Source organism: Cydia fagiglandana, chromosome 5 (assembly GCF_963556715.1).
Source record: "Cydia fagiglandana chromosome 5, ilCydFagi1.1, whole genome shotgun sequence".
Classification (NCBI taxonomy): domain Eukaryota; kingdom Metazoa; phylum Arthropoda; class Insecta; order Lepidoptera; family Tortricidae; genus Cydia; species Cydia fagiglandana.
Window position 1 is genome coordinate 18655558 of NC_085936.1, and position 13967 is coordinate 18669524.

The following is a 13967-nucleotide window of genomic DNA, read 5'->3' on the forward strand; positions in this document are numbered from 1 at the left end:
TGGGCTATTCACAGGTATTTTTTTTCTAGAGCAAATCCTCATAGTTTTAATTTTGTAGAGGATTTTCGAAAAAAAAAGTGAAAAGATTTTTTTGGAATTTTTAATTTCTCGATTTTTTTGTATGGAAGAGTGAAAATTTAGTCACAGAAATGAATTTTTCATCCTCGAATTACACGAAAAAGACACCAAACTTGATATACTTGCTAGATGTATGCAGATATATAGCTTAGAGTGAGGCGCGCCGGAGCCACTTTTGCCCCCCCTCCCCTGCCCACCTGCTGGGTGGAACCTCTGGCAACCGGGCTTAATCGGCTCAGATCATCCCCAGGAACACCTGTTCCAAGCGGTTTGCTTTGTCTCCAAAATGCAAGGTGGTGGACCTTAGAACCCCAGCTACGACCAACAAGTTCTTTTTTGTGAAAAGAGTGTTAAACTAAAAATAAAACATTTACGAGGAATATCTGTGTAGAAGGTTTAGGTACTTTAAATATTAAATGTTGGCTTAACATTCACAAATTCAACGAACGGGTTTTAATTCATATGATATTATTATTTTTACGCAAAAGTATAGCCTTATTTACTGATACATATTTCGTCTCTTTGGAAAACTATATTATTATTCATTTCTACAATAAGTAGGTATCCGTACTACCCGTACATCGCACAATACACCGGCATTTTAAACGTTGCGTCATCGCGTCGCGGCGTCGCTAGCCGAACTGAGCGTACGTCAGGAGTCCGTCAGAACTCAGTCGCGGGGCGAGGTAATCCGAGTCGGGGCGGGGCGGTGCGTGTCCGTTCTGTATGATAATACTATTACTTATTCTGTGGTTTAGTGCAACAGACCCTGGTAGGTATATTCAGTCAGTTTGGCAATTGTGCGTTGTTTCGCACTGCACTTATACTTCCGACAGTCACAAAACCTTCAGAGTTAAGATAAATGGAAACTGGGGCATTCGGAGGAAAATACTTCAGAACTATGATCCATATTATGGACCTTGACTGCATAATGGCGTGACAAAGGTTACTAGATCAATTATTAGTACTTAAAAATAATCCCTTATTAAAATAACTACAATTTCAGATAACTGTAATTAAGGAATAATTTATATGGAAGAGTTATTTACGTAATATTGATGGGGTAATTAATCCTACTGTTTAATTGTTTATTGAACGAATTGTAGTCTTGTAGAACTTCATACTATAAGTAATTATATAATATGAATGTTACAACTTCAATGTCAATACGTTAATGCTTTATTGCGGTTAAAATGTTTAGTAATATATTTAATTCTATTTCGGCAACCAAGAGTTTTGAAGGGCTTAATTATAAGTACATTATGATTCTGAAATAATCTAAGTACTTATAAATACCGGAGGAATTGCTCTGAACGTGATTTTTTATACAATTTTTTTAACGTTTCCATCTCACCATTAAAGTTTATTTCACGTGTCGTGTTTAAAGAGACAGAACGCTGCAAACTTCTTTTATTACCCAGGTCCAACGCACTGGGGCGAGCGCTACCGAGAGTGCACGGGCAAGCACCAGAGCCCTATCAACATCAACGTGCTGCGCGTGAAGCAGGTCACGCTGCCCGACATCGAGTTCGTTGGCTTCGACGACTCGATCGACGACGTGCACGTCACCAACAACGGGCACACTGGTAAGGCACAAACACTAGCTACAGAAGGCACTCCAAGGCTTCATCATCATCATCATCATCTCAGCCTATATATATACGTCCCACTGCTGGGCACAGGCCTCCTCTCGAGCGCGAGAGGGCTTGGGCTATAGTCCCCACGCTAGCCCAATGCGGATTGGGCTCCAAGGCTTGGTCAACATCAACTGCGAGTGAAGCAGGTCACGCTGTCCGACATCGAGATCCTGGGTGACGATTCCATCGACGACGTGCACGTCACCAACAACGGGCACACTGGTAAGGCACAAACACTAGCTACAGAAGGCACACCAAGGCATGGTCAACATCAACTGCGAGTGAAGCAGGTCACGCTGCCCGACATCGAGCTCGTGGGTGACGATTCCATCGATGACGTGCACGTCACCAACAACGGGCACACTGGTAAGGCACAAACACTAAGCTACAGAAGGCACACACCAAGCTTGGTAAACATCAACTGCGCGTGAAGCAGATCACGCTGCCCGACGAACTTGGTATCAAATTGGTTATTTACAAATAATGAACACCGGTAAAAGGTCGACGAAATCCACATAATTTTTTTTTAATAATATACTAAATTGTTATAATTATCGGGACTAGATCCGTTGATAGTAACAACTTAACAAGTTTTCCCTTGAGTAAAATAAGTAGGTAGTTACGAGTATGTCCTATTATTTTAAAGTACCTATAGTTTTTAATTTATTTCGCCATTTAATCCGACTTAAAAACTGGGGCTAACTTCCGTTGCGCTTGTGAAACGTAGGTAAATTGCAGTGTAGTCAAGAATTTTGCGCCAAAGTCTTAATTAGCGAGATAATTTAGCAACCAGTGGAATTGCAGCGCCTGCTCTTCAAGTCTACACGAGTGCAACATGCCATTCTATGTTTTTATGAATTTTATATTTGGGTATCTTCGAAACCATTAATTTCTGTTGAACATGTATAGTTATATACATGGGAGTCAAATCCGTAGCACATTAGGGTTCTTTATCATTGACCCTCGTCAGGCGTGGCTCACTCCGCGATTTCGTTGCTTTGCTACAGGTAGCTAAAAGTACATCCGTTCCGTCCCAATTTTGGGGAAAGCCATAAGCCGCGCGTGGCGCTGTCGCCACCTAGCGGCCATATCTGTGTTGATCGTAAAAGACGCGTTTTGTTAGAGAGTGAGTCTTCTGTACCTAGTACTTTTATTTATTCTGTGTCCTCGTTTTATCCATACGGCCATAGGGCCGTACTGAAAGCGAGACCGTTTACCAAACCCCATTATCAATGTTGCAATAGGCTACTAGTCAAATCAGCTTCCCCAGTAAAGAAAGAAGGACGGTAACGATCAAGTAAATGATACTTAGTATTTGCGGTATCGATATTAAGTTACATGACGCACTTACAAGTGCAGGTGAAGTGGATGATACGTATCCATTGCATGTAACTGATAGTAAACTATAGATCATTCCACGATCATATCAGTGAAACAACGAGAATACTAAGAAACGGGTATCTTCACTACGAATAATATATGCAATGTTACAATATATCTTCATTGGCGCGATGAGATTTTTTATACTGCGGTAGGTATATTGTTAATCTAATACGTACCTTCTTGTCTATTTATACATATATTTGGGGGATATGTCGGAAACTGCTCTAACGATTTCGAGGAAATTTGCTATATGGGGGTTTTTGGGGGCGAAAAGTCGATCTAGCTAGGTATTATCTCTGGGAAAACGCGCATTGTTGAGTTTTATAATTATGTTTCCCGAGCAAAGCTCGGTCTCCCAGATATTAATGTTAACACACCCTTGCGTGCGAGTCGGACTTTCAACTGACAAAAGGAAAGCCAAATTTACTTTCGACTTGCACCCGAATAATTTTGACTCGCCGCCACTTCTGCTAGTGCTGCTTCGTCAATTCATTCGAAGTGATAATAATTATATAGTTAAAAAACATTAATATTATAACTTTTTGTTTGCAGTTCTGATAGAGGTGGAAAACGAACCACATCCGCGAGTACGCGGCGGTCCGCTAGAGGGCGACTACATCTTTAGTCAGATGCATTTCCATTGGGGAGATAACGACACCTTCGGCTCGGAGGACAAGATCAACCATAGAAGGTAACTTTCTGTCTCTCGTCAGTTCTGATAATCTAATTTCACTTTACAAAGTTCAAATACTCACGCCCTTCCTCTTGAAATGCTTTACAAGTCTGACATTATTTCTTTTGCATATTAAGCCAATCAAATTAGATTTTTCCAGGAATTAATTCCCAACAAGCTGGAAATCGTCTTAATACCTTCATTTGGTTCTTAGTGTACCTAAACCGAGTTTCCTCGATTCCAGGAGATGTGGAAATTTTTTTGCTCTTTTTCAAACTGTTACCAGATTATGATCTACAACAACCTTATTGCTGGTAGTGACATTGATTTTGACGGTGGGTTCCTTCTACATAGAGTGGTTTTGTCAATCTAAGGTGAAAAGTATCTCCCAAGGCTCCCAAAAAATATCCATACCTCCTGGGATGGAGCAAACTCAGATATACGCATTTAGGACCAAATGAAGGTATTAATAGTTATTTGTTTTACAAGGGGGCAAAGTTGTTGTTTAACCGCTCGTGCTAATATTGATACCCGAGCAAGCGAAAGATTCCAAAATTGAACCACGAGCGTAGCGAGTGGTTCGAAAAATGGAATCTTGAGCGTTGCGAGGGTTTCAAAGCACGAGGGTTAAACAAAATTTGCCCCCAGTGAAACACAACATTTTTCACCACACCAACCCGAAGCAAATATTAAATGTAAAATATCAAACAAAATCAAACCAAATCAAAACCAAATCAATGTTATTAAATATTTATCATCCAAAATCATCATTTAAAAGTCAATTCTACCAGCAAACATAAGAAAACATCTCAAAATTTGCATTTGATTACTTTGCCTCACATGTGGATAAAATGCAACTTTGCTATTCGTTTTTGAAGTGCAAAGTAATTCTTTCCGAGCTGGTGTGGTGAAAAATTATTTTCAGCTTGCTGGGAATTAATTTCTCAAAACGCATTCTTAGATATAATTTATAATTTGACTGGCCTATATATGATTATAATTTGGATAAAAATAAATGCTGGTAAATACTGGTCAGGTGGGATGAATGGAATTATCATAGTTTATTTTGCTCGGGGCAAAAAGCTGTCTCTTTCGAAAAACGAAACAGTATGATGATGATTCCCCTACAAGTGTTTCTTTTGCCCCAATATTTCTGATACCTCATCTAACCTATTATATAACACAATGTACTCGTAGGTATTAAAAATATAGCGAACCGGATAGAGTCGTGAGCATTATGTCGTGTTTCACATGTAAGTATAGAACAATTGTAAATGAATAGCCATACTTAGCGGCGTTATTATAATAATTACTGTGGGTTCATGCTAATCGCCATTCCTTCGGTTAATCTGCATATTGTTCTGGTGCGATTAAAACAATACATAAAACATATGGGTGATTTACTATGTCATCTAGTCACAATAAGTAGGTATGCACCTGTATTGATCGTTAGGTCTTATAATAAGTATAAGGTAAACCGTACTAGTGCACGACATGCTAATGCCCAATAGATGGCACCTTGCTGTCACCTCTATAGACAATGACTTAAGTTTCAAGATGATGTACTGGGACCGCGTCGAGCACCAGTAAGTTTACCTCAATAACACCTGTTCCTTAGTTTGTAACTACATATACATTTCCGGAATAGAACGACTTTTTAACAAATTTTACAAGCTTTTATAAAAAAAATATCTCTATTACAGGCCTTGCAAGGGTGTCGCCAGCTGATAGGCTAGGGGGTGGGCAGTGTTGATATTGCCGATGGCCAAAGGGAAGGGAAGGGAGGGGAAGAGGCCTTACAGTTAGTCAACTGTGTATTGACTTAGGTGGGCATTTTCATTTAAACTTGCAATTTAAAGCGCGACTTAAGTCGATGTTTCAGTAACTTCTAACCGTTAAATTCCTGACAAAATGTATGGGATTTGACATTGACCGTCAGTTGTGATTGCTAACCGGCCGTTAAAGGTGCACAGTTAAGTGAAAATGCCCAGGTACTGTTTTAGATTTATCTCACTTCCTCATTGGGTTGTGTACTACATTAGGAGCAAGAACTATAGGTACATTTCTAATACGGCCCCGACACTATCATTAGCAATGACATGAAATTTCATGACGCTCCAGCGTTTGGTCCAGTCAGGTAATGACATTCCTAAATCTCCCCACACACTTATCAGTATTTCTATCAGTATTTTCATCATTACCTTTCACGGGGAATTTTAAGTTATTATTTTCCTAACCGTTCTTAGTTATGTTGTAGTGTACGTTTTGAAGAACACAAAACCAAGACATTATTCAATCATCAATTCAAATATTTCTAACCTGTAGTAATTATACTATGTACTGTGGCAACTCTATGCCCGATGAGCCAGAAAAATGCAGAAAAAGAAATAGTTAATTAAAAAGAATATTTATTTGTTTCAACCTTTTCGTGCGTGCGTGCGCCATGACTGTGTGAAAGATTGGTAGTTAAAAATGTATCCAAATATTTTTTTTTATTCTTACCACGAACCGGGAATCAAACTATTCTTAAAGTACAATCAGCATCATATAGTAGGTAGCATCCAAAGTACCTATTCAAATAGTTCGGTACGCCATACATACCTATTATATGGTGTACCGAACTATTTGAATACTTTGCATGCTACCTACTATACGACTGTACCTACTGGATTCTTCTGTTATGTAAGAATGTATAATTTGGTTAAGAAAAAAGGTACCTGATATGTAGGGATTGCAATCCGGTCCGGCGGATCCGGTAATCCGGCCGGATCCGGCACATTTTTTAAGATACCGGATCCGGCAAAATTCACCGGATCCGGTCTCGGATCCGGTAAAGTGAATCAAAGCGCTAAAATATAAAATAACAGCTTAAAACACTGCTAAAATTTAAAAGTTCTCGCCAATATTCGAATTTTCTCGCTCGCAAACAGCAACACAACAACTTGTTTGTTACAATGAAGTATTTGAACAAATTAAATTATTTCCAGGAAATATTTTAATTTGTTTTTATCAAGTAGAAACCCTACTATATAAATTATAAACTGAAATAAATGTCATATACTAAGAAAAAAAAAAAATTTTTTTTTTTTTTTTCAACTTGTTTGTTAGTTGACGCCAGTCTTCTAGCCGACGAAATATGTGTAGTCGTAGCGTTGAGATTTCCGTACACCGTAAGTACTGGGTTTATATTCAATTTATTGTGTAGTTTCATTGTAATTTAATGTACATGTTCTTTCGTTTTATTTTGTACAAACCATTATAGCCCACTTTAAGACACAGGGGGTATCCGAAATACTAATACTTGTACATAATTATATTAATTATTAAAAAAGTGGTTAGGATTTTGCTGATTAAAACTAGTCGGGGTTTCTGCGGTTGACCTGACGTTTAGTAAAAACAGTATCTGTGGAGGTTCGAAGTAAGGAGGTATAAAAAAAGAGTCCGTCATAAAGCAAGTTCGAACGGGATAGTCTTATATGGAACATTCAACCATAAACACTAACTATTCATTCTCAATTAGTCATAAAACTTTTTAAGTTTTACAGGCCTGATTTAGTTAATATGTTTTATCCTTCTTACAAATACATAAGTCAAAATGAGAGATAAAGATCAAAACGAGAAGATCAAAACTATTCATAGCTAATTCAGGTCAGTAACGCGTTTATAAATAATGCCATAAACCAGAGAGTTTACTTATAGGATAGATGCATACTTACAACATGTTATTATATAAGGCCATATACAGAATATACAAAATAGGGATGTTGACCATATTTAAAAAAATATATTGAACTCTATGCAAAATGGAATATTACGCAAAAGTCGGCGTAGGGTCCACTAGCAAATTCAGAGGGTCTGGTCTTCGAAATGCGAAAATCGGAATTTCGTTATCAGTCTCTAACGCTCGAATACGCAAGAGTGATAAAGAGGCAGAAAACGAAATTACGCGGTAAGCCCTCAGTATGTGCTAGAGGCGCCCCCTAAGCAGAGTATTGCGTAATATTATTCTACTTCCCTAAATAGGGAATATTACTCGAAACTCTGCGTAGGGGGCGCCACTACCACAATCCATCACAATCTGGGGGTCTACCGCGAAACACGAAGTTTCGTTATCTAACCTCTCTATCACTTTTCATCATCATCATCCTCACTTTTGCATACTCGAACGATAAAGAGGCAGATAACTAAATTTAGATTTTCGCGTTTCCCGGTAAAAATATAATTAAATTGTTGTAAACAACATAAAATAAAAGGTTTTTAATTTTTATTTCATGTATGGATACTTTTAGAAAGGGACAGAGATTTTCTTTGTGCATCGTATTCTGCATGTTTTCCTTTTTTCTTAAAAGTCAAGTGAAAATAAACTTTAGAGCAATGATAATAGAGTAGGTATACTTCACTTATTGATTTCAATGCCAGTAATTACTCTTGTTAGTATAAAACATTCTTCTAAAGTACTTTAAATGACGGAATGAGGGATTAGAGTGATGCGCTCCACTCACTATCAGTATAATGTCATTATTTTGACATTTCTTCAAAAATATTAAAAATGTTTAATAACTTCATTATCGTCCATCATTCTTTCTGTCATTTCTGATTCCATCATTCTAACCAATTCACTGTCAGTATAATGTCATTTCTAGTATCATTACTTTGACATAACTCCAATACTGACGGAAATTATTAAAATAAACTTCATTACTTGCCGTCATTCCTTCATGACACTCCCTACACTATCACTAAAAACGTCATTCCGTCAAAGTAATGTCAGTATCCATGATAGTGTCGGGGCCGTATAAAGAATAAAAATAAGTGGTGTTAATTTTCAGTTTCCCCATGGAGCTCCACATGGTGTTTTACAAGGACCAGTACCACACCGCCAAGGAGGCCATCAAACACAGCGACGGGCTCGCTGTGCTAGCTTTCTTCTACGAGGTAATATGAACCAGTCAGTTACGGAACATTTCCCCATGGAGCTACACATGGTGTTCTACAAGGACGAGTACCACACCGCCAAGGAGGCCGTCAAACACAGCGACGGGCTCGCTGTGCTAGCTTTCTTCTACGAGGTAATATGAACCAGTCAGTTACGGGACATTTCCTCATTGAGCTACACATGGTGTTCTACAAGGACGAGTACCACACCGCCAAGGAGGCCGTCAAACACAGCGACGGGCTCGCTGTGCTATCTTTCTTCTACGAGGTAATATGAACCAGTCATTTACGGAAAATTTCCCCATGGAGCTCCACATGGTGTTCTACAAGGACGAGTACCACACCGCCAAGGAGGCCGTCCTGGCCGTCAAACACAGCGACGGGCTCGCTGTAGTGCTATCTTTCTTCTACGGGGTAATATGAACCAGTCAGTTACGAAACATTTCCCCATGGAGCTGCACATGGTGTTCTACAAGGACGAGTACCACACCGCCAAGGAGGCTGTCAAAAACAGCGACGATTTCTTCTACGAGGTAATATGAACCAGCCAGTTATGAAACAAATCAGTCAAGGCCCAGTTTCATTGGTCGATGACAGATAGACAGCAGGCGGGGACTCCCCGCTGGCGGCATAACGACTAGTGAAACTCATAAATACTTAGCATGCGTTTTGCAGACGTTTTTCGTTTTGTACGCGAGCACTCAAGAAAGAGAAAACTTTTTTCCCGTGAAAACACTAGCTAGTTTTCACCTACCTAAGCCTTGCCAATGTGCATGCGAATACTAGTAAAACCGTAAATGTATTCTGCCAGCCGTAGGAAATCACTTTGATCACAATTTAATAGAAGTGAAATATAGATTCCTCACCCTCAACATATTGTATTCTCAGCAGCTCTAGACACCTACGCAATTTTGTTTACAATCATATACACAACAAACAAAACTAGACTCAATACACTTAGGTCACTATATTTTCCTAGAATGCTAATTGAAAGTGCTTACACCTAAGGACGAACACATTCCTGTTTTGAATGCAAGGCATTATAACGCAATCATAAACCTGTACATTCGAAGATACCTAATGAATGCTTCTATTACGAACCATGGATGAGGAGTATAAAAACAGTTTTCCGCTAAATGGGTGATTAGTAGAAGGAAATGGTGTGTTGTATGTCTTAAGAATAGCGCTAGTTTAAATAATTGCACTTATTAATAGAGACGATTTATCAATTTATTCAATAAGGCCTTAAGTGCTATACGCAAGTCTACTATTATTGTAGTAATTAAATTATCTACTATAGGTATTATTTCTTTCCTATTCCGGTAAATAATGTGCTAGTAAATTTGTGCCTAGGAGTGAGCACTAAGTTTTACTTATTTCTCTATGCCCATACTCAACGATATTATAGTCCTGGGTTTCTTAAGTGCTTCCTTAGGGGTTCGTAGCATGTTATCAAGGTTCCGCAGTAGGTCATTTACCTCTGCTGTAAATAAATCTGACGAGACCTAAGTGTAATGAAACTTATAATAAAAATAATTTTAAAATATAAATAAGGGTTTTTATTATTTTCCTAAAATATTTTTGACGGGATCGTTGGAATTGTATAAATTGTCTGATATAGTCCATTACTTACTTTACTTCCGGAACCCAAGACACAGAAAATTAGGTTTACGTATATTGTTTTCCCCAAACCTTTTTCTTAATAAAAACTTAAGTACCAAATGAATATTTCCAGCTCGACCGCCACCAGCACCCCGCCTACGACGACATCACGTCAGCGCTCGGGAACGTGACGGAACCCCACGCGACCGTAGTCATGAGCAACCCCTTCTCGTTCCTCAACATTCTGCCGTACGACCTGCGGCGGTACTTCACGTATAGGGGCTCGTTGACTACGCCGCCGTGCTCGGAGGTCGTCACTTGGCTGGACTTCGAGCAGCCTGTGAGACTAGCTCATGAGCAGGTAAGGAACCCCACCGCAGTAATGTTTAACATCCTGCTACGACCTGCGGTGGTACTTCACGTACAGGGGCTCGTTGAATACGCCGCCGTGCTCGGAGGTCGTCACTTGGCTGGACTTCCAGCAGCCTGTGAGACTAGCTCATGAGCAGCTAAGGAACCCCACCGCAGTAATGTTTAACATCCTGCTACGACCTGCGGCGGTACTTCACGTACAGGGGCTCGTTGAATACGCCGCCGTGTTCGGAGGTCGTCACTTGGCTGGACTTCGAGCAGCCTGTGAGACTAGCTCATGAACAAGTAAGGGAACCCCACCGCAGTAATGTATAACATCCTGCTACGACCTGCGGTGGTACTTCACGTATAGGGGCTCGTTGACTACGCCGCCGTGCTCGGAGGTCGTCACTTGGCTGGACTTCGAGCAGCCTGTGAGACTAGCTCATGAGCAGGTAAGGAACCCCACCGCAGTAATGTTTAACATCCTGCTACGACCTGCGGCGGTACTTCACGTATAGGGGCTCGTTGACTACGCCGCCGTGCTCGGAGGTCGTCACTTGGCTGGACTTCGAGCATCCTGTGAGACTAGCTCATGAGCAGGTAAGGAACCCCACCGCAGTAATGTTTAACATCCTGCTACGACCTGCGGCGGTACTTCACATATAGAGGCTCGTTGACTACGCCGCCGTGCTCGGAGGTCGTCACTTGGCTGGACTTCGAGCAGCCTGTGAGACTAGCTCATGAACAAGTAAGGAACCCCACCGCAGTAATGTTTAATATCCTTGTACGACCTGCGGCGGTACTTCACGTATAGAGGCTCGTTGACTACGCCCCCGTGCTCGGAGGTCGTCACTTGGCTGGACTTCGAGCAGCCTGTGAGACTAGCTCATGAACAAGTAAGGAACCCCACCGTAGTAATGTTTAACATCCTGCTACGACCTGCGGTGGTACTTCACGTATAGAGGCTCGTTGACTACGCCGCCGTGCTCGGAGGTCGTCACTTGGCTGGACTTCCAGCAGCCTGTGAGACTAGCTCATGAGCAGCTAAGGAATCCCACCGCAGTAATGTTTAACATCCTGCTACGACCTGCGGCGGTACTTCACGTACAGGGGCTCGTTGACTACGCCCCCGTGCTCGGAGGTCGTCACTTGGCTGGACTTCGAGCAGCCTGTGAGACTAGCTCATGAGCAGCTAAGGAATCCCACCGCAGTAATGTTTAACATCCTGCTACGACCTGCGGTGGTACTTCACGTATAGAGGCTCGTTGACTACGCCCCCGTGCTCGGAGGTCGTCACTTGGCTGGACTTCCAGCAGCCTGTGAGACTAGCTCATGAGCAGCTAAGGAATCCCACCGCAGTAATGTTTAACATCCTGCTACGACCTGCGGCGGTACTTCACGTATAGGGGCTCGTTGACTACGCCCCCGTGCTCGGAGGTCGTCACTTGGCTGGACTTCGAGCAGCCTGTGAGACTAGCTCATGAGCAGGTAAGGACCCCACCTTAGTACTGTTTAACATCGTGCTACGATCACGCACGGGGGCTCTTTGACTACGCCGTTGTGATCCGGGGTCGTCACTTGGCTTGGCTTGCCCCAGACGCCCAAACCCCCATTTCACTAATAAGTTCTACATGACTGACGTCAAATTACTTTACTTTACTAAACTAATACTTATTTACTAAATAAATACTTACATACCTAATCTTGCAAAACAGCCTCGTTTTTTCGTTGTTTTATTGTCTATAAACATACATTGTAATCGTTTTCAGATAGAGCTATTCCGCGAGCTAAAGTCAGCCCACGGCAAGATCCGTCACAACTTCCGACCCATCCAGCCAATCGGCGACCGCGTCGTTTTCTACAACATCGACAACAATTACTTCAGCTACAACGAGTTGGACGACCCTAGCGAGGAAACTACTACCACTAGACCGAGGCGGAGGAAGGGGAATGGGGCGGGGAGGGCGAAGTTGTATTTGAGTTTAATGTTGCTGTCGAGTATAGTCGTAATGATTGTCCTGTAATGAGTCCTATGTCTTAGCCATAACATCTTTTCTTTTTATACGTTTTATCGTAGACAAATCACTAACGCTGGAGGTAGAGAAAATTATTGGTGCCAGAAGACTAGATGGCTCTGTACGGCATCATACGTTTGATGAAAACCACCGCCCCACTAAGGCCAAAGAGAGGTGGTAAAATTTAAAACTTCCGACCTATCTAACCGATTGCATCGTAGCCATAAAATGTTTTGTCTTGTAGACTTCTTTGCCATAGACATAGACTAAAGATGCGCAAATTGGAGCAAAGTGTTGTTCCCAAGAAGACACCAATAGGTGGCGCTATATGTTTTACAATCTTCGGTAAGTCAACTGTCAAAAATTTGCGCTTGACAATCTAATTACTGCGAAACTGAAGCAGTCTACTTCAGTTGTCAAAATAAATATAGATACAATATTTTGCATCACTTTACGCGTGATATTATTGTTTGCCCATGGCTTCACTTAATATTTCTTAATACCTAAAACTACATAAGTTTTATTAATATTTTCAGAATTGTTTTATTAATTTAAGGCATAATGAATCATTAAGTCAAATCAATTTATATTTGGTAAATTGAAAGACCGTCAATGAGCCGCCATGTTACATTTGCCACCATGCCATTTTTAACAGCTTTTCAGCCATTAGCTGACCTCATAATACCAGTGTAATAAAGTATGAGTTGTGAATTATATAGTATGAATAATTGAATATGAAGAAGGTCAACTTTAGATCGTTATTTTTGAAATACCTAATGAAGAGTTGAATAGCTAAATAGTAATCACAGCAAAAATCCATTACTTATACCTAATTTAGCTGTTTGATAAATGAATTCTTAGGCCCACTTGCACCATCCCGCTAACCCAGGGTTAAGCGCTTAAACCGTAAACCTAGTGTCAAATTGTACTGGTTACCATGGTAACTCCAGGTTTAACCGGTTAACCCCGGGTTAGTGGAATGGTGCAAGTGAGCCTTGATGATGATGATATCCTGTTATCCCTCATCAGGGACATAGGGCTCTCAGAAGGGATTTCCATTCTTCGCGGTCCAGCGCGGCCTCTTCCAGCTCCGCCCAGCCGAGGCCAACTGATGCCGCCTCTTTTTCCACTGTGCGCCTCCAGGTGGTACGTGGGCGACCTTGTCCTCTTTTTCCGGGAATTTTCCAGGTCAGCCCTTGCTTGGATAGGTGATTGTTTGGCCTTCGTAAAACATGTCCTATCCAGCGCCATTTCCGCAGAAGTATCTCCTTAGCTAAAGGGTTTTGGCCA

At 41.1% G+C, this 13967-nt stretch overlaps 1 protein-coding gene across 2 annotated transcripts in view; it reads left to right on the forward strand.

Moving 5' to 3' along the window:
* LOC134664648 (putative carbonic anhydrase 3) overlaps positions 1-13670 on the forward strand; it is a 48808-nt gene extending 35138 nt beyond the window's left edge. Inside the window, exons 3-7 of one of the 2 annotated variants that reach the window (XM_063521390.1) lie at positions 1500-1664; positions 3651-3789; positions 8601-8706; positions 10442-10669; positions 12432-13670. In XM_063521390.1, the coding sequence (XP_063377460.1) occupies positions 1500-1664; positions 3651-3789; positions 8601-8706; positions 10442-10669; positions 12432-12686 (893 nt within the window). In that variant the 3' untranslated portion in view covers positions 12687-13670. Of the gene's footprint in view, positions 1-1499; positions 1665-3650; positions 3790-8600; positions 8707-8734; positions 8841-10441; positions 10846-12431 lie in introns of those variants that run through there. The other variant, XM_063521389.1, reaches the window with a different exon arrangement.
* The last annotated feature ends 297 nt before the right edge of the window (positions 13671-13967 follow it).